The sequence below is a fragment of the Drosophila persimilis genome, unplaced genomic scaffold (assembly GCF_003286085.1).
Source record: "Drosophila persimilis strain 14011-0111.01,24,50 unplaced genomic scaffold, DperRS2 tig00000579-arrow-pilon, whole genome shotgun sequence".
Taxonomy (NCBI): domain Eukaryota; kingdom Metazoa; phylum Arthropoda; class Insecta; order Diptera; family Drosophilidae; genus Drosophila; species Drosophila persimilis.
The window spans coordinates 2,164,689-2,185,652 of NW_020825322.1; the positions used below are offsets into that span (position 1 = coordinate 2,164,689).

A 20,964-nucleotide genomic window follows, 5' to 3' on the forward strand; every position below is an offset into this window, starting at 1 on the left:
TGATACATATATATATATATACATATATGCGATACGACTTATATAATGTGACCCAGAGAGACACACCTGTCCCATCCTGGAGCTGCAGCTGCAACCAAATCAATTTATTAAGTTCTTAAGTTCTAGCACTGTTTGAAAATGTCGATGTTTTTGCTCCTTCCGTTAGTTGCAATCTTAAAAAAAAATATAAAATGTAGTTTCGAGACTAAGAAAACGATAGACAACGATACGAGAACGGTATTAGCGAACGGTATTCCGCAGCAGAGACCAAAAGCACAACAACCAAAATGCAGAGAATTGAGCCCAGCCCCCAACTGGCAGCTTTCTCCCACTGGCATCGAAGCCTTTTTCAATATTGTAGCTAATAGCAATTTGTACGAGCCACACCCCCCTCCCCCCCCCCCCCCCCCCCCCCCACAACATCCCACACGCCACACCAGTTTATAAGGGTTGCAAATGGCAGATTATCTGATATATATATACTTTTTTTTCTCTAGAATTATGTAACTATAACCGAAAACAGTTATGCAAAACATTACGTGTACATCCATTTTGATGATATTGTGACAGAGAGTATTCTAAAGATATTGAGTGTGAATCGCATTTCAGCAGCCGGGCGATTTCATTCGTCATCAAATTACGATAATCAGTACGATATTATACCAAAGTTTAGGGAGTTTCAAAAACTTGACGGAATAACAAAATGTAAAAAACAAAACAGAGCAGATCAACCCACAGAGGCACTTAGAATCGTTACAGAGAAAGACATAGCAAGGAAGTAACTCTTTTTTTTTAAATTAATTTACTTGTAACTTTTTTTGTTTTTTTTTTTGTTTGTTTCATTGATTCCCAAAGAACAAGAACAAACGAAGGTAAAGAACATTCGCTTGAACTGGAAAAAATCCGGTCATTGTTGGTCAAATTAATTAAAAGCCGCTTCTTGGCGCTGCTGTATCAATTAGATAGATTTCCGTGCTTGAATTTCAAATGAATCAACTTTCAGCATGTTCCCATTATTTATTCTAATTATTATACACGAACAAACCCTATTTTGTTCAAACGAATTGTTAATGAATTTATTTTAAATGAATTAATTAAGCCTACAACAACCATAATATATAAATGAAATTATAGTCGAAAAATTATGTATAACAACATAGCGATGATAAAAATCGATTTCAAATAAAGGTAACAACAATTTAAGAATTAAAACGGACTCTGCATATCGGTAACTTCTATGGCAACCGATTTGTCCAGCGATACTAGATCTAGCATTTCAATTTATGATTCGATTCTTGCTACCTTTTCCAGTGACGCGTCTGCTCTGTAATAGCCGCAAGCTGAACAGAATGGAAGGAAATCTGATGCTTAGGAAACATTTTTCAAAGGTAGCGGACTGTATTTACTCGTATCGATCTCAGTTATTTTTTCGAGTTTAATTTCATCTGAATCGATAAACAAAATGTTCTTTATCACAAAATAAAGTGGCTCGTGCAATATTAATCCATGATAAAGATCAAATTAGTAATCGAACACATTTTATTGTATTTCAGTGAATATTATCTCAACGGCGCCATGTTCCCCCAAAGAGTACCCCGCAAATGATTTCTCGGAATACGAGACGAGCTAGGGCTCTTATTCTGAAGGGCTGAAGTCCATCGACAAAGCTTCAGTGTCGAGCTGCGCTCTTTCGTTGTTCTTTGCTTATAGCACCCTAGTGTAAACGATCATTAAATAAACCAGTCGTGGCGTTATGGTCGCAGCACACGTGCCTCGATATCCGACATCCTTGCATAGCCGAAAATATCTATGATCTTCATCAATTCAGGGACATTTTGCGATCACAGAAAGCCATCGTGCGGTTATATTGGTCCAAAAATTACCGAAAAAACGAAATATGTATGGCTGGGTAGGATGGAGAATATTTTTCTCATCACAAGAACGCCCATGGCACGCCCAAACAGTCATACATTGTTAGTTTGAAACTATATCATAACTTCTAAATTAATGTATGCCCTCAAATATACCTTATAAATTGTAAGAAAATATTTACCGCTCAGACTGAAAGTATGCCTTACCTTCTTACTGGCTAACTCTACCATTTCTGAAGGGCCATAAGGATATTGAACATTTAGGGCCGGTTCCTCCCAGATCCAGGCTGATCCAGGCAACAGAGGTGAGGACTAGTACCGCGTAGCGATTGGAGAGTTTGTCCTGCAGATGGGGATGCGGATATCCCTGTTCCGCCCGGTGCTGTATTCTAATACCAGATGCAGGCATCCCCATAAATAATCCCGCAGAATGTCGGGAAATGAAAGAGTCGACCGATTAAAGTATTTTTAAATATTATCATCTCATTTATTTAAATTTATTAATTTCTCATTTTTCATTTCTCTTTGTGTAGTTCTCTTTTATGTATCGCACTTGTTGTTCCACCTTCCACCTTACACCTTCCACTTTCCACTTTCCATGCTCTTTATGCTGTTCATGTGACATGAGGTTCTGTTTAATGGCAAACTGAATGACCTCTGCTCTTAGTTATCATTGTTACTTACGTTACTTGCTCTTGCATGTATTTCTGTATGTACTCGTATATGACTTTGCTTCTTTTCTCTTTTCTCTTTTCTTGGGGTAAATTTGGTTTAACTTCATTAATGATTACGCAGCACATACACACATAACTACATTTACTCATATATATGTACATATAATATACATATAGTGTATATGTATACGGTTTTCTGAGAGAGGCGAAACGAAACCGAAACAATACCAATACTCGAAGTACAACAAAGAAAGACTGTTAATCGGTATGCTCGTAGTTTATTCCAGTTGTAGTTATAAGTATTCTTAAGTGACTAAGCCTGGATAAGCCCTAGTACGCCTGATGAAGTTCATTGGTAGGTAATTTCTCATTTTCATTTTCATTTTCATTTTCATTTTGTATTATTCGTGCTTATTTTCATTTTCATTATCATTTTATTTCGCTCATATTTCCCTGACCTGACCATACATGCTCGTGTCTCCGCTCTGACGGGTTCCACTTCGTCTCTAAACCGGAAAGCTTAAGATCTCTATCTTCATTCCGCTTCCGCTCTCCGCTTTCCCCTTCACTTTTACTTTTACTTTCACTTTCCTTTCGGTGTTGTGTTGTGTTGTGTTGTGTCTTGTGTGTGTGTGATGTCTGTTGCTTGTTTGTGAGCCTCCTTGTATATGTAATTGTATAAATTTCCAAAAACAAAAAAAAATGCCTAACTGTTTTCCCAGTAACGCCAGCGTTACCTGAACTCTATGTATATAATATCTCCCATCTATATATATGTATATACCCTCTCATCCCTCATCCATTCGATTGAAATGCTGCCTCCCCTATACTACCCATCAGCATTTCAAGCGGTATGTCCTCTAACAACCGTCGCCAGCGCACATTTTAATGGTATTTCTTGTAGTATATTCTTTGTATATTTTGTTTTGTGTTTTTCTCTCTTTTTTTTTGGTTTTTGTCTTTGTTTTTGTCTTTGTCTTTGGTGTTTTTCATTTCATTATAGTACAAAACATGCCTTTTCAATCATTTGTATTAATTCATCATCTCTTGCCCTCTTTTCTCTTTTTTTTTAGGTTTTCTCTGCCATTTTTGGTAAGTGGGTTTTCTGCTCTTTATGTTTAGTGTTATTTATTATTAAGTTATCTCAAAAAAAAGTTCTCAATTACGGCTAACAGCACAACAAACAGTTTTCATTTTGGTTTCATCTGGCTAAATAATCCAAAAAATTTGGCCAACCTGTACTACAAATGCTGATCTCTCTCTCTCTATATACTCGTACTATTCTGTATACATGTATGCACTGTATGTAGATCTCTATATGTTTAGTTAGTAGTAATATGCGAATATCTTGAATGGGACATGCTCCAAGGAGTTAACATAAACTCTACGCACTCCATGCTCGTATGTATGTATATTAATATAGATATATACACTGATATATTTCTGCGGCACTTGAAAGCAACACAAAAATCAAAAATACAATACACACTAAACAATTCAATTTCAGTCAAAACTGGCCACGACCCGAGGCCATCGAAATTGAGTAGGCTATCATTTCGATAGGGATAGGGGGAGCGGGATTGAGTCTGAGTCTGAGGGGCCTATAACTTGCTACTATCCTTCGGTTTTGCTCGGCAAGTTTCTACAAAGTTAGACATACATACATATATTAGTAGATTCATTGGTTTTTCTAACCATAAATTGCTTGTCTTGGATGCTTTGTGTTTTGGATGAGGCTTTGGATGAGTTCTTTGATTAGGATAATTTGTAATTTCTGTTTCTTCATTCCTGCTTCATTCCACTTTACAGATCTTAGTGATCTGATTTGATTTTTGGTTTTAGGGCTTTAAATTCATTGAATTACACACAGACACACACACAGAGAATACACGTACAACATATGTGTATGTATGGTTAGGCTAAGTAAGTTTCAACTCGAGTATACATCAAATGTACGTTACTGCGTATGCATATATGTACTATATATGTATCTATATATGTATATGTATATGTATGCATATAAATAGATATATATGTATATGTAGTTTGGTTAATACTCTTTTAAATTACGACTACACATTCTCATATATGTATGTACATATGTTGATCTGTAATCGGTATTCGGTAATCGGTATTCTATATCTCTTTTCTATTATATTCTGAATCGGGTTCTGTTTCAGTGTCTCCTCTGTGGATCTCTAAGCTGTAGTTTCATTACTCACAGGAAAATACTTATTACAAATACAATTTACTTCAATTTTATTCATATTTTGTGAGAAGAGAAAAAAGTCATTTGATTTTTTGTTGTTTTGGTTTTTTTTTGTTCTTTTTTTTGTTGTTTTTCTTTGTTTTATTTATTTCACTCAATTTTTTTTTGTTAAAGTAGCTTTTTGTTTTTGTTTTTGCTTTTGCTTTTGCTTTGTTTAAGTTTGCCATGGACTTGCCGTCGTTTTGCTGTTGCTGCAACTATTGTATAATTAATTAATCATTAATCATATATAGGTAGGTATATGTATGTATATCTTGCTGTATTTGCTGTAGGTTGATTAAGTTTCGACAAATAGTAAATCTGAAGCGCACATTTACAATGCTGCTTAAATTGCTATAAAGTATTCTTTTGCTCGGCTCCAACTTAAACTTCGTCTACAAATTCCAGTTGATCGTAATCCTCGCAGTCCTCTGCTTCCACAATAATTTTCTTGGATGCATATATATATATATATATATATAGCTCTACTCTTGTTTATATATGTACATATATATATATATATATGTATATATGTTCACCAATAGTGCATCATAATTTTAATGATATTTTTAGACCATCAAGGTTCTTTTTTCCACTCCACTGTACTCCATTCTATTCCATTTCATTTCATTTCATTCACATATTATATATAGTATATATATTTGTTATGTATTAAAAAAAGACTATTTTATGCGCGGATCCTGCCCGCTTAAACACAAAAAAGAAATATATGTATATATGTATGTATATAGAATAGCACTAAGGTCTGAAAAAAACGGGGATAATAATCGGGTAATAAATTAATAACAATAAAACATAATATAAAACAATATAAATTATGCGCTCTTTAGAATTTGGCCTGCCACATTGATCGATCCGCGCACCAGCGCCAGGATCGTGACTTTACATATGCATATATGTATATACATATATGCTCGTATATGCTATAGCTTTCCTATATATATATATGTATATATATATATATATATACTATGTATATGTATGTATAGATCTATATAGAGTGTCGTATAGGTTAGGTATAAATAATGGTATTATAGCCAATGACTTTTTCGTTCTTTTCTTTTGGTTTTTTGCATTTCGATAACTAAAAATTGCTTGTGCTTGTTTTTTTTGCTTTTGTTTTTCTTTTTGTTTTTGTTTGTTTTTTAGTTTTTAATTTTATTTTGTTGTTGTCGAAGAGTCTTTTGCTTTGTTGTAAATTGTGTGTGTTTTTCCAGTAAAATTGTTCACTAAATTCATGTTCTGTTCCACATGCTCTTTCTCCTTTTTCATTTTCATTCCTGTCTGTGGTCTGTGTCTTGCCTCGTTTCGGTTTCGGTTTCATTTCTTTTACTTTGTGTGTGTTTTTCAGCTTAGTAACTAAATAATATAATATATGTAATATATAGCGAAAAATATTTGCGAAGACAGCGTTTGACATTATTTTCTGTTTCTCTCCATTCTCCATTCTACATTCTCCCTCTCTTTCTTTCTTTCTTTATCGTTCTTCTTATGGAAGCAAATTGAAATTGCAATTCAAAAAGGAAATGGAAATGGCAATGGAAACTCTTTAGCAACCCACAATAGTTTTTCTTTCCGTTCCATTCCATTCCGTTCCTTTCCTTTGACTAATTCCTTCTCATCTTGAACTGCCCTTTCCTCTTCCTGTTCCTATCCTTATCCTTGCTCCTCTTAGTTTTATTTTATATGTTTTTTGGCTTTGTTTTCTTTCATTTAGTTTAGCGGCAACACTTGCCTGCTGCTTGATTTAAATTCGAGTCAAACATTTAAATTATTTACAAATAATATTACAAAAAAAAAAAAAATAACTATATATATATTTTTATAAATACATATATATAAATATATTGACATACATATATGTACATACATATGTGTGTATATATACATATGTATATATATATGAATAACTATACAACTACAGTCCGGCCGTAGACCGAACAGGCGGTCTCCGGTTTCCGGTTTTCGGTCTTCACGGGTTCATCGAATCCTCGTTTCATTTTCAACATGATCGGTTTTGCTTTCAATTTTTGTTTAATTCACTGGGTTCTTACACTTTACATTGGTTTTTCTTTTCTTTTTTGTTTTTGTTTTGGTTTTGTTTTGCTTTGTGTGAGTTTGTGGGTTGCTTCTTTTGCTTTGTCTAAATCATAAAATCATTTCAATATGCGCTGCTATCGGCTATTGGCTAACGTAATCAAACAACAGAATCATCGAGTAAAATAAACGTTTTTCAGGCATGCAAAAACATTAAAACTTAAAAACTTTCTCTTATGCTTAAATGTACTTCTGCTTCTGTTTCCGTTTCCGCTTCCGTATCATTCTCTTCGGTTCCGCTCTGCTCGGTTCTGGTGGGGATGGATATCTAGGTGTTCTAGGGGAGGTTGTGTGTGTGTGCCTTCCTGGCCTGGGTTCAGTTTTGTCAATGGTTTAAAATAGGAGCAGAGTTTGAACAATTTTGGGGTCGGGAGGGGAACTTATTAGACTAATGCGTATTTAACAGCAGATTTAACAGAGGGTTTAATGCTTAGTGCTTAAGTAGTTCAGATTTGCTTAACAATGATCATTTGCAACAAAAATCGTCTATATTTTGGGGGATTCGCGTCTCGGGTTCTCGGGTCTGGTGGAGTTTTGGTATCATCTTAGTATTATTTTGCGTTAATTGGTTTTCTTTTCTTCTCATTCTTTTTGCTTTGTCTTGGATTTTCGTTTGGTTTTGGTTTTGTTAAGAATATATAAGATCTTCCTCAGCGTTTGCTTAGATATTTTTTTTTATCTTGATCTTATTCTGGTTCTTGTTTTAGTATTTCTCTTTAGCTTTTTTGTGTGTGTGTTTTTCAGGGTTTTCAACATCAATCTCATTGTTTTTCCATTAAGTAAATTTCTAATTTCCTTTTTTGTTTTTCGTTTTTCTATGCTTTGTAAGTTAAACGGTACTTTTGCTATTGCTGTTTGGTTTTTTGTATGCTTTAAACATTTGTTTAATAGTTTTTTTTTGTTTTTAGTTAGGTTGTTTGTTGTTTTTTTTTGGTATTTTTTATAAGATTTTTTTCTTGGTTTTCTTTTTTTTATAGGTTTTTTGTTTGTTAATAATAGTCACTAACGTAGTGGGAAAAGGTTTTGAGCCTTTTCCGTAAATCTGCGATACATTCCCGCGACTCTCCGTCATATTCCACCTTGTTGCGCTTGATTTTGCACGTCACCCGCTATGGGAGCGACGCCACCTCCACCGCCGCCCCCACCCGACCCGCCACCCATCGCCGCAGTGGCGGTGGTGCCGGTGGTGGTGCTGGAGCCGGCATCGGCCCGGCCCTCGCTCTCATCGTCGCACTCCTCCTCCAGTTCGGCCAGGTTCTCCTGATCGGACTCTTCCAGAGTTACCTGCGGGCGGAAAAACAGAAAGAGTTTCGAGTTAGATGTGGTCCAAGATCATTCAGATCCGATCTAGAGATTTAGTTACTTGAAAGCGTATCTTCTCGTCCTGTGGCAAATCATCGGCCGCCGATGGTGGCGGCGATGGCGGTATCATGCTCTGGTAGTAGTCTCTGTTCTCTTCAAGCGTATCGAGTATGTCCTGGGCATCGGGATGCACCAAATCGGCCCAGGTCTCCCAGAGCGGATGCACAATGTAGTCGATGAAGCCCACCTGCGACTTCTCGATGGTGGCATTGTGTCGATCGCACATCGGACTGATATCCATGCCCGACTCGCGCTCCTTGTCGCCCTGCAGGAAGAACTCCTCCATGAGTAGGGCCACCCAGCGCTTGTAAAGCGGCAGCGGTTTGGTGGGATTGCTTAGATCAGCGCAATGCACCAGATTCTCAAGCACCTGAGAATGGATTGGATAAGAACGTACTCGGATATACGTAGGCGTGTGTACGGCTCACCTGTATACGATCGGTGTAGTTGTCCAGCAGCAAAACTCCAGAGCCGGCCACTTTTTTGGTTTCCACCATTGTCTTCAGATCGGCCAGCAGACTCATGTGCTTGGACATGTCCGTGGATAGCACAATATCAATAACCATTTTCCTCAATGTTTGGCGTTGTTTCCTACACAATGGAGATGGAAATGGGGCTACAGATAGGCACAATCGCATGCGAGAGTCCACTCACTTTTGCATATTACAGAATATATCACATCCTTGATTTTGCAATAATTTAAAGGCAACCGCTAAATGATGATTTTCCAAAACAGATTCGTCATTGTACATTAATGCTAGCTCGGAACCTGAAACGACGAGACCAAGCCATCCGAGATCAGTATCTTAGAATATCTGTAATACCAGGAGAGATACTCACTTGAGTTAACCAAAAACTGATTGGTTAATCCTGGATGATCAACATCGTGTATGCAAGCGGCAAACAGTGCCCCGCCCACCTCGAGTGGTGTGAACACGCCTTCGAGAGCCGGTGTATTGAGCAGCACATTGGTGCTCTGTGTCACGTCAGCGGCATGAAGCGAATTGTGAAACGGATTGTCTTTGACGTAGTGGTCCTCCAGAGTAGTCATAAAGTTAAGAAAAGTTTTCGGTGGTATCATAAGACTGGTCAGTAATTCTCTACTCTGTAATGGCCAGAAAGAGAAGGATATGGAAAAGACGGAGCATTAGTCGGGCTAATAAAGTGATCACTTTTGCATGTACTTTGCGCGAGACGATTATTGGGCTGTTTGGATCGCATCTTCAGACTTGAATTTACTTTGAATCTTGAAATAAGATGCTGACAAATTCCAAGTATGAGGCTGTAAAAGTATCGTCGATACGTCGAAAGATGCCGTAAGCGAACGGATAACCCACTATACAATAAAGATGCCATAGGGGAGTGGTCTATCTATGAGAAATCCACCCCTATTCTTGGTTCATTGTTTGTTGTGTACTTTGTAGTGCGCTGTAATAGTTGTGCTTCGTGACCAACCTGAAATATGGTGTATGCCACACAGGTGAGCGGGCGGTTGCAGCTCCAATCGCCAATCTTGAATATCTCAATGCCCCAGGTGTCCAGCTCCCCGAGCAGGGTGCCCAGCTCGTTCTCCTTGGGCGTCTCCACGCCAAAGGTGGGCAGCTTCTCGCCGGTGAAGCTGTTCGTGTGGGACAGTGGCCGCTTCACTCCGCTGATCTGGGACATGGGTGGGCCGCGCGGCGACCGGGCCCGTGCAACCCCATATGCCTGCTGGTTGATGGCGGCCGCGGCGCTGGCCACCTCCGGATTATCGTCCACGCGCAGCGAGGGTAAATCGAACTCCTGCTGTTTGTCTGCAAATAATCGAACGAGAAAGGAAGCATACAGTTTATTAAGAGTACTATCATCAGCAATCACCAGCCGATCAAATAGGAGTGCACACACGACTGCGACGGGACCCCAGGCCATTTGAGACTGAGGCTCGCACCCAAGGACAGCCACACAGACTGACTGCGGACTGAAAGTGGATCAGGATGCAGCCCAGCCACTCCACTCATATCTTCCATGGACTCTGCTTGCGTCTGTTTACACAGCCATATACTCGTAAATATTCAAGAGTCGGCAAACAAAACTTTTGCATACAGAACTCCATTGCCCACTGCTTACTGCTTACTGCCTAGTGGGTCAAACCTTTCCCTCTGACCTCTGACTACACCCCACACCCACATTCCTTTCCAATTGTTTGTTTTTCTAGCACAGAGAAAATTCAAAATTGCCTCTGAATAAATTAATATTCATTTCAAAGTCCAAATTGCGTTCGGCGGCTGCTGGTGGAGAAAGTGCTGTGGCGGATGGAGGAAAGGCTACATTCACACACACACACACACACACTCGTAGAACATACATAAATAACCCACGGATATCCAAGTGGGCGTGGCCCGTTGGGCCGTTGGGGCGTGGCAGCTGCGTGTGTTTTCCGCTCACATATGCACCGACAAAAAACATCACGAGTTTGCAGATTTCGTCCGTATATTTAACTGTTGCGCCACGGCGTACAACAGGACGACGGGCGGGGGGGACCGATTGAGCTTCAATCGATTTGATAGATTTACAAAGCTCAAGTAAGGCCCTAACTTTGAATGAGTTTCAATCAATGGATCAATGGATAATCCACCAAAGAGCCAGGCTCTGACCAATTAACATACTCATAAAAATCGGTGTACAAAAATCATAAACATCCATGGAATACCAAAGACTATTCCAATGCCACCTCCAAGTAAATGCTCGACTCGAGACGCACAAGCGAAAGAAGGTTATTAACAACAACATACATGTCGTGAGCATGTTTTTGTTATTGGCTGGCGTACACTATATCTTTTTGCACTCTTTCAATGCCCTGCAGTACGTTTAAGTGCTGACATTTTTTGGCTCCCATCCAAATATGTATTTTCTTCTTGGGGCTCTTTCGTCCCGTGAGGGCGTGAGTGAGAGTGTCCAATGGGGCAACTCTATCAGCTTGACAGCGCATAAATTTTGCGCCCCTGCCCGGAGAATCTTTTTCGCATTTGCTTTCACGTTGTTTTTTAGAAGGTCCCTTCTATCCTTGCCAGGAAAAATACACACACACGGACATATGTGTGTACAGAAAACAACAACAAAAAGTTATACACCTGATGTGCGGGCCAGCATCTTGTTTTGCATATGTTGTGGCCCCACAACCCCCAATGCCCCCAATACCCCCCACCCGCCCGCACAGGTCTTACGCTTATTATTCGTACTCTTTGGATTCAACTGCTTCTTAAATCTGATTCGGAATCTGTTTCTGTTTGGTATTCCTGTTGGCTCACGGATTCACCTTGCAGGTGATTCCAGGTGGTTAGCATATACTCGTACTCGTACTCGTACTCGTACTCGTGTGAGTATTTCGAGTATGCTTTCTCCCCCACTTTCACTATGCTTTCACCCTGCTTGGGCACCCTCTGCCGCCGGAACCACTCCCAAGTATAATCTGTCTCTGTCCCTTCCTACATTTTGACTTTTTGCTTCGGTTTCGAGGTCGGATCGGATCGGACCGGACCGGGCCGGGCCGGGCCGGGTCGGGGCTTCTGTTTCAAATGAAGTGTTACAAATGGACATTAGGCCCTCGCGCGTGTGTGTGCCACAGCGTGCCAGTGTGTGTCTGTGTGGGGCCCCCAAATGCGATTTTATGCTTGATAAACTACAAAAACAACAACTAGCACAGATATAGGCCTGGAAATTCTAGTGAAAGGTGGCCAGAGACCCCTACGATGTCCATCAGAAGGACTTTGCCGTCTCTCCCACTCCCACACCCCTCACTCTCTCTCTGTCTGCGTGTCTCTGTCTCTGTTTCTCCCACCACCGTCCGTGTGGACTCGGAAGTTAGCGAAGCAGAAATATGGACAAATGTGCAAATATGCCACCCAGTGGCAGCGTCGTTCAGTCCCCCACATTTTTTTTTTTATTTTTTGCTCCGCTTTCAACTCTTTCCCTTTCAACTCTTTTTTGCGACCTAGGCCGGGTGGCCTAGGTGCGGCGCCTTTGTTTGTACACACCCCCAGCTTCAGTGTCCGCTCTCCGCTGGCCACCGTTTGCCGTATGCCGCATGCCGCATGCCTCATCCAGATCCCGCTATGCGCTATCGCACACAGAGTGCCACAAAGTGGCTTTGGCCAGGACAAAAGAGCGGTAAGTGGGCAGCAGGCAGGCGCCTGGGATCGGCTACGGGATTGGGCCATTGGGGATTGTGGACTCGGACTTGGAGTCGGCTTGCGGGCTTGGTTCGCAGGTTAAACAATGAAATTTCCACTTCATCTGTTTTTATGCTGCTCTGCATAATTTAATTTTGCACTTTCAATCCAACGCTGAGGCGAGACACGGCGACAGAGACAGCAGGGGAAAACGCTATGCGAAAGTTTAAACATTTCTCAATGTAATTCCCTCCCCCCACTGTACGTGGGGTACGTGACTTTTGGCTGAGGATTCACTTTTTATGGCCGGCATTTTCGGGTGGCCAGGGGTCGAATCGGCCGCTGATCGACAGAAGGAATTAGCTTCACTTAGAGAACATCTGCGCAGTTTATCATATACCATAATGGATATAGAAGCTCTGCTGGCGCTCTGGCATTCTTTTCTCGATTGGAGTTCGCTCTAGAACCCAGGGCCACAGGGCACCTCCGTACGGAATGGCCATTAAGTGTTGCCCAAAAAATGTCCACGGTATTGCAGTTGCGACTTGCTTGGGGGTCCTTCTATGATTTGCATAACTTTTGCTGCTGCTTTTTCCACCGCATAATTTGCTGCCGTTCTGCCATGCTGATGGAGACGGAGACGGAGATGGAGATGGATGGCGGCTTGAGTTTTCCTTTCTTTTGCTTCGGGTTTTTGTTTTATTGTTTTTTTTTTTTTGCTGGTACTTTTCTGCTTCGCTGAGGCTTCTTCGCGTCTACTGTGGTTAATGCGATTTTATTGCATACTTTTGTGCGCCGCTCACCAACAATTTCAACAACACCCTCATTTTTACAACAACAGCAACAGGAGAAGCTAGAAACAACTTGCAGGCAAAACGAAACGAAACGAAACGAAACGAAAGTTGAAGCTGAAAGCCGCGCCACAAAACTTCTTGACTAACTTTTCAGCACATTTCCATTTGCTAGGGTCTTAGTGGATGGAGCACCCGCTGATAGTTATAGTTCCCTTCCATTGATGATGATGATCCGAAATAAAGGGTAAATACAATTGGAAATATGCTGGTTGAGGTGCTTGTGCTGGTGCTGGTGCTCCAAGTGCGTACGCATCGAATCACTTCGAATGGAGGCCCTAGACGAGTAGTCCTGGCGTACTAGTATTGTGCAATTGTTTTGCGTAAAGTTTTCAGCTTCATTCCGGCCAAGTTTAGATGGCTTATTCAAGCGAAGAAGAACGACAGAAACTTATTTCCTTCCACAGTTTTTTTGGGGTACATTTTTTGTTGTTTACTTAAATACGTGGCAGATTCCTGTTGGTTCTTTAAGGTATCATATCCTCTCTGTGTGTTTATAAACAAAGACTGTTTTTGGTTTCTTGGGAGCGACTTTTGGGCGTCCCCAAGGCCTATAATTTCTGTGGGATTCTCCTGCGACTAGACAAAGACTATGTTGATATTGTTGTTGGATTCTGGGACCGACTCAGCTGCCTACGCCATAGAGCAGATAGGTTCTAGTCTTCGTTTAAACTTACCCAAAAATGTGGAGCATATATATTCGGAAATCTGATTTCCCGATCTGCTTGACTCGCTGAAGTGTGACAGCTCCTTGTTTAGCATGCGTTTGAACTGGAAAAACGAATGATTTACACGATAAATAGAGGTCAACAAATACGATAATATGATAATGTACCTTGAGTGATGCCATGTCGGAGACACTGCGATGCGTCTGTATGGTCTCCAACTGATCCAAACACCAGTCTAACTCCTCAATGGTATCGGTGGCTAGGCGTGTGTAGGCCTCGTCCCCCTGCGCCAATTGGACGCCACTGGCGTTTCCGCCGCGTCCGGATGACGATTGAGCTGGCCGCCTGGATCTTGTTTGATTAATAAATGGTTTACACACACACACACACGCACGCACGCACACACACACGCACACACACATAGATATACAGAGATAGAGAGAGAGACAGAAGCCAGGGAGGGAGACAGAGAGAGAGAGTAGGAGTGGGAGTGGGAGTGGGAGTGGGAGTGGGAGTGGGACAGGTTAAGGGGTTTTTGGGGAGGAACAACAAAGAATACATCGAACAAACAATCAAACAAACGAACATCGAGGGCGAGAACGAGAACGAGAGCATGGGGATGAAAGAGAATAAATATATAACAAAAGCAAAAAGAAAATCGAAAACAAAAAATCAATGATAAATGATCAGATCAAAATCGAAATCGTGATCGAAACAAACGGCAAACAGGCGGAGAGCAGGGCATAGGAGGAGCATTGGAAATGGGAATGGAAGTGGTTAGGTGTGGTGGGTTTTTGTGGTGGGTTGGTGGTGGGTTTTTGTGGTGGGTTGGTGGTGTAAGGCGAAAAGTGCACAACATTTAGATTGATTTGGTTGCAAAATTCGAGTTTCAATCGAGCCAAACAACACACACATTTATTTATGTACACACATATTATATGGAGAAATGAGACAGTGAGAGAGAGAGTTAGAGCGAGAGAGAGTAGAAGAAAGAGAGAGAGAGAAAAAAATATTTAGATTTATGAACAAAATTGGAACAAATTCTGTTTTGGTTTTTCTTCTCTGATTTTGTTGATTTTTTGGTTGGGGGTTTGGTGGTTTTTACATACATTTTTTTGCTGGGTCTCAGGTCTAAGGGGTTAATGGGCGGGCGTTTGGGGGGCTGGGGGCAATGGCAAGTCATTTAGAGCTTAAGAGAGGTGGGGGAGGGGGGGAAGGGTAACAAAAACAATCAACAACCAAACAATGCCACAACGGAGTCCGTGTCCGTGTCCGAGTCCGTGTCCGAGTCCGTATCCGTGTCCAAGTCCGTGTCTGAGTGCTGTGTTCCTGGTTGAACAACCCGTGTCGAGATTTTCGCTTGAAAATATATATAAATATTTCCCATATCTTTGTCTGCTCTAAATTTAAGTTTTTTTTTTTTGTTTTTCCCAGCAACCCAACGACATGCACACATTCACATACATTTACATAAACATATATACATATATTCTTGGGAAAATATGAAAAAAGCTCTGTGTATAAATAACACCTCGATTCAAAAAAATCTTTTTTTGGATTTCTTATTTTTGTTGTTGTATTTTCTATAATTTTTTTTTGCGATATTTTTGGCACGTTTCACGTCATTTCTGTTGAAGTAGAAGTGGGTGTGCAAGGGATAGAGAGTGGGGTTGGGGGTTGAGGGGGAAGCCATGCCGATAAGTCCCGGGGACCTTCAACCTTTTCCAAAGGGTTCTTCTCTCATTTTCGTGGGTATTTCTATTTTTATTCGTTATAAAATACACATTTACCCAAAGACCATCAAAAGTTATTGTTAGTCGAGAGGTTGCTGGGCGGGAGGGTGGTAGGGTGGCAGGGGTGGTAAGGGTGTGGGGGTAAGATGAAAATGAAATACTAAATTCTTCCCCCCAAACCCCCCCGCTTTTAGCTGTAACTACTGTTATGGTTGTTGTTGTTGTTGTCACTGGCTTTTTTTTTTTTGTTTATTTATTTTACTTGCATTTTATTTGTATTTTTATTTGTATTTTATTTGTATTTGTATTTTTATGCTTTTGATTAATTAAAGTGTGAGACGACAAAAACACACCGAGAGCACAAAAGAGGGTGTGAGGGGCGCAGGAGGGTGACAGATAGCTGGACAGAGAAAGAGAGAGATAGGGGGGGGGGGGGGGGGGGGGGGGGGGGGGGGAGTAGTAATAGTAGTGGGGTTAGATGGGTTGGTTAGAGCGAGCAAAGAGCAGGCAAAAACACAGACAGAGAGCCGAACGAGGGAGGGGCGGCTGGAGGGGGGAGGGGTGGGGTTGGAAAAGATTTCACTTTTGAGTTTTGGGGTCAAGTACATCTTTTAGTACACAACAAATTGAATGTCTCTTCACTGAGTGGGACGGGGGGCGGGCGACGGGTTGGCGCGGGGTCGTGTGGGGGTCGGGTCGGGTTGGGCGCTGGGCCTTTGGGCCTTTGGGCCTCTGCTGGCCAAGGTCACGAAGTACAACACTTACTTGTTTGATGCTGGAACATTTGTCAGACTTAATAAATTGTTGCGCACTGAACGTAAGCTGGCTAAAATTTGGGCGAACGGCGTCACAATGAGATCCTCGCCATGGCTGCGGAAACACAAAGAGAAAGAGAAAAAAGTAGGCATAAGTAAGGATATTCCATAAGTATTCGATGGGTTTATGGCATATGAATTATGTATAAAGCATTTTTTAAAACATGCACGAGGTCTAATTAAAAAACAAATACAAATATGGTTTTTATTTTCTATTTTAGGACATACATAAATATTTGTGTACTATGTGTATATTTTTGAGTTTCATGAAACTATTGAATATTACCCCCCAACATCTGGCATCTGACAATGTTTTCCTGCCGTTCTGCGGCATTGCAATGGATGCCATTTCGATTACCGAAAACGTGAAATTCGTAGTGCTCGAAATGGCTGAATGTTTTCCAACCAACAGCCAAGGAGTAGGAGTAGAACGTGAGTGCAAGCGGCCAAAAAGGTCAGTGTCTGGCCTCAATATACCACCCATCCCACCCGCACACTCAGGGTCCGCCAAAGGACGCCATCACGACGGCCAAGTTTCGCCACACTCTTCCTCCGTTTTTTTTTTTTTTGTGTTTTTTGGCAGTTGAAAATTCCACAGAAATTGAGGAAAACATATAGAAAAAAAAAATTAAAAAGAAGAGGATATATGGGAGGATGGGGACCGGGCTGGGTGCCTCTCCTTAGTGGCACACGAGCCACTTGCTTTGAACATTTTGCTCTGTGCCAAAAATAAGAACAAAAAAAAGAGGACAAAAAGCCGAAAAACCGAAAATCGAAATGACCAAACGAAGCAAATCGCTGGCCAAAGAAAAAGTTGACAAACAAAAAAAATTGGCATAAATTAATAATAATAAAAAGTAAAATGGATAATATATATAAATGTGTACATATATGTACACAGATGCGAGGGCGTACACGGTGGGCATCAGTGACGTCACAAAAAGACACAGACACAGACAGAGAATGGCGCCAACGAATTAAATTGAAATACAGGGGCTTCTAGAATGGTTGTATTGAAAGGTTCTTGATTTTATTTGAAGACCTTTTTGGGCTTCCATCAAAGCAGATAATTGAGTACTTTTGAAATGCCCCAATGCCAGGGGACACCGCTAGTCGGGATCTTTTTTGAAACAGTTCGTTTAGAGAACACTTTTATACACAATTAAATATCTTAGGTATTTTTCGTATAGGAATAACCCGCTTTTTGTTTTGTTTTTTAAACTCTGCTTGTTTTATATTAAATTAAAAAAAAAAAAAATACTTATTATAGAACGATTAAAATTAAATAAGTATTTTATTATTCCAAATGTTTGTGCCACCCCTTACATACAGGTATTCCCGTATCCCAATAAATTCCCAAAAAAGGGAATGCCCTTTAAAATTTAAAAGGCTTCAAGATTCAACCTTAAAGACCCCAAAGATTTCCTTGACTTTGGATCCCCAAGATTTCCTTGACTTTCAAGGGTAGCAAGCTAGTCGGAAGCCTGGCTTTGTTGCACATTTGATCGCTTTAACCGCTAATTGTGTCGCCGCCTCCGACAATGAAAATCGTTTCGGGACGCAACAAAAAATTGAAAATAAATATGAAAAGCAATTTCTGCCACGCACACAGAGAGAGAGAGAGAGAGAGAGAAAGAGAGATTGGTCTGGTGGCATGAAAAATGTTTTCCCATTGAAACAACTTTTGACGCTTGTAAAATTGACCTCCTTTGCGGCCATAACCACAGCAACAACAACAGAAACAACAACAACTACAACATTAGCATCACTACCAACAACAATGGCAGCTCATTTACAGGCTCCGTGTCCGCGCGCCTCCGTGCTCGGCAATCTGCGGCCTCTGTGCCACATTGGGGTCGCTCCTCCGCCACCGCCAGAGCCGTCTCGCGCTATTTGTTTAACACATTTGTTTGTTTGCCTGATTTCTGGCACGTCGCACACTTCGGATTTCGGATGGATCATCGTATCATCGAGAGACGTAAGGCATATACAACAGATATCGGGCCGACATTATCCGTCCATCCATCCATCCACCCAATCCCTAGCCCAATTCCAATTCCATTCGATCCATCCTCCCCATCCACCTCCACACTGTCGATGGAAAAGTGCCGGCAACTGCAGCAGCATTCAGGGGGGGGGGGGGGGGGGGGGATGGGGGGGGGGGTGATGGGGGGCGATGGGGATACCAGACTCATTTGTGTGTGGTTTTTTTTTTCTTTCTTTTTTTCTGCCGCTGATTTGTCATTTTCATTTGACGCGTCGTTGAGGGGGGGGGATGAGGCGGGGGTAGACAGTTTTCGCATTTTCTTTGGCCCGTTATATTTTTTGTTTTTCTTTTTGGGGGGGTATTAATACTGCGACGCATTTTGCAGGCCCCCGTTTTGGGTTCAAAACACAATGACTCATCCCTCCCCCAATGGTCTTTAGGGGGAGGGATCGAAGGGGGGGTAGGTACGAGTAGGATGGCGGGCAACAGGTCAAAAGAGAGTCCTTCACTGGCTTTACAGAAGTCAATTCAATCCAAAAGTCTTAAATGACTATAGAAACCCCATCAAATAGGACAGAAAACCAGCGGGAAATCCTGCCTTCATCCTGTATCCCTATCATTTGGTATCATTATGAAGGATTACGACTGATCTTCTTTCGTTTCTTGGGTCTCAGAAGAAGTTTTAAAGGCTGCAGGTCCAGTTTTTAAAGATTTGGAATTCCTCTTTCTTCTTAGGATAGGGCCTTGGCCTTATTGAATATTAGTTGATGGCACACAGAGCTCTTCTGCTAGTTCTACTCTCCTTCTTCAACCTGAAAGACCATTACAGTGATCCATTTTGATAGTTTTCTCGTTAGACTTTTCTCTCTGTGTGTGTGGAGGAGCCCCAGTAGAGCATAAATAATAAAGGAACACTCGTACATCGAAGAAGCGAAACACGCAGCAGCAACATCGCGAATAAGACATCTTGTTTAGTGTCATTAAATTGGAATATAAATATATATTGTATCTACATACTATACATACATATATAGCCATCGATATATAGTATATACACGCGATTTATATAGTTATGTAGGAGGGGAAACGAGCAAGTGAGCGGCGAACTATTTTGAGGGCGAGCCATAGATGGTTTCTGGTCACGGGATTGGTTTGATCGATTTGGGGGGGGACTTTACCTGCGCTGCGACTTAATGGAGAACATATTGTCCCGATCGGCGAGTATGGTCACAGCCAGATCGTCCTGCATGATCGATGGTATCATATTGAAGAAGCTGTGCACACGCGGCAGCGACTGCGACGAGGCAGAGTTTTTGTTCAACATTTTGGACCACCAAAAAACACACCAATCAACAATCAACAATCAACAATCACCAATCACCAAAACACTCACAAAATCTCACTCGAAAAAAAAAGTTCAAATGAACAACAAATTAATTGCACAATAAAATGTGGAAAAACTTGAATATCACTTGTTTCTCTTTTCCTCCACTTGGGCGGGCGTCGGGCCCCCAATTGGGGCAACTATCTTTCGGGGCTTTATCTTTCGATTTGAGTTACGAGCATCGACTGTAATCGTTTAATTTATGGGTACGAATGCGAGTATTTGAAATTTAATTGCTTTCTTGGTTCGATCTTGTTGGGGTTTCTTTCGGGTTCAGTTTCGGTTTCGGTCTTGTGTTGTTTTTGGGGGGCTTTTTCGAATTTTCCACGAGCGCGCGCTGACCGAGAATGAAGCGCGTCCCGCGGCGTGGCCAGCGAAAATACAGAAAAAACCAACACAAATCCAACAAAAGTGAAAAAGAAAAATTATAGTAGACGACGGCGACGACGACGACGACGACGACAGAGCAGCGGCTGAGGCTGGGGCTGAGGAGAGCAACGTAACGTAAGAAACAAATTATATTCAACTTAAAAAAAAATATATATATATACATACATACATATATATATTTCTACAACTGTGTGCCCCTCTCTCTGTCTCTCTCTCTCTTCTACTCTTTCTGTTTCTGTTTCTGTTTCTCTGTCTCTGTTTTTTTTTGTGTGTCATTTTGCTTGTATACCTTTTTATTTTTATTTTATTTAAGATTTTTGCTTGCTTTTCATCATCATCATCATCAGCGGCAGCAGCATCATCATCATTAGAGGGAGCATCAGCAGCAGAAGGGAGCAAGAGAGTGGCAGCAACAACTTAAGCAACAACATGAACAGCACTTGCTCAATTATTGAGAATACAGGGTGTCGCCAAATCGACAGGAAATTAATCGACGGGAGAACCCACAGCCGACATCCCAGAAGGAACATCCGAGTATTCGACCAGATCCGAGAATTACATAACTACTTAATCACAGATCGATTTGCAAGAGATCTTCATCGATCCATCGTTTGCATGGATGCTATAGGATACAGTGATTCTATCGGGATGCCAGAAATAGTGGCATATCTCAGAGATATAGAGTATGTATATATAGTATACCACTTCCACTGGT

General features: G+C 41.2%; 1 protein-coding gene across 1 annotated transcript; it reads right to left on the reverse strand.

Annotated features, from left to right (window-relative positions):
* Positions 1 to 7,852: 7,852 nt before the first annotated feature.
* LOC6598527 (cAMP-specific 3',5'-cyclic phosphodiesterase) lies at positions 7,853 to 20,165 on the reverse strand. The gene is made up of 10 exons (XM_026990558.1): positions 19,654 to 20,165; positions 16,439 to 16,543; positions 14,108 to 14,285; positions 13,950 to 14,043; positions 9,729 to 10,066; positions 9,114 to 9,378; positions 8,928 to 9,042; positions 8,702 to 8,864; positions 8,275 to 8,643; positions 7,853 to 8,195 (listed from the first exon to the last, which is right to left on the reverse strand). The coding sequence occupies exons 1-10, from the start codon at positions 19,797 to 19,799 to the stop codon at positions 7,980 to 7,982; spliced, it is 1,989 nt and encodes a 662-aa protein (XP_026846359.1). The 5' UTR covers positions 19,800 to 20,165; the 3' UTR covers positions 7,853 to 7,979.
* Positions 20,166 to 20,964: the final 799 nt, after the last annotated feature.

Coding starts and splice junctions, on each gene's coding strand:
- LOC6598527 (XM_026990558.1), bottom strand. CDS start 19,799: ATGTTGAACAAAAACTCTGCCTCGTCGCAGTCGCTGCCGCGTGTGCAC. Junction 10,067..13,949: donor TATATGCTCCACATTTTTGG/GTAAGTTTAAAC, acceptor GATTATTTGCAG/ACAAACAGCAGGAGTTCGAT. Junction 9,043..9,113: donor TCAGTTTTTGGTTAACTCAA/GTGAGTATCTCT, acceptor TCGTCGTTTCAG/GTTCCGAGCTAGCATTAATG.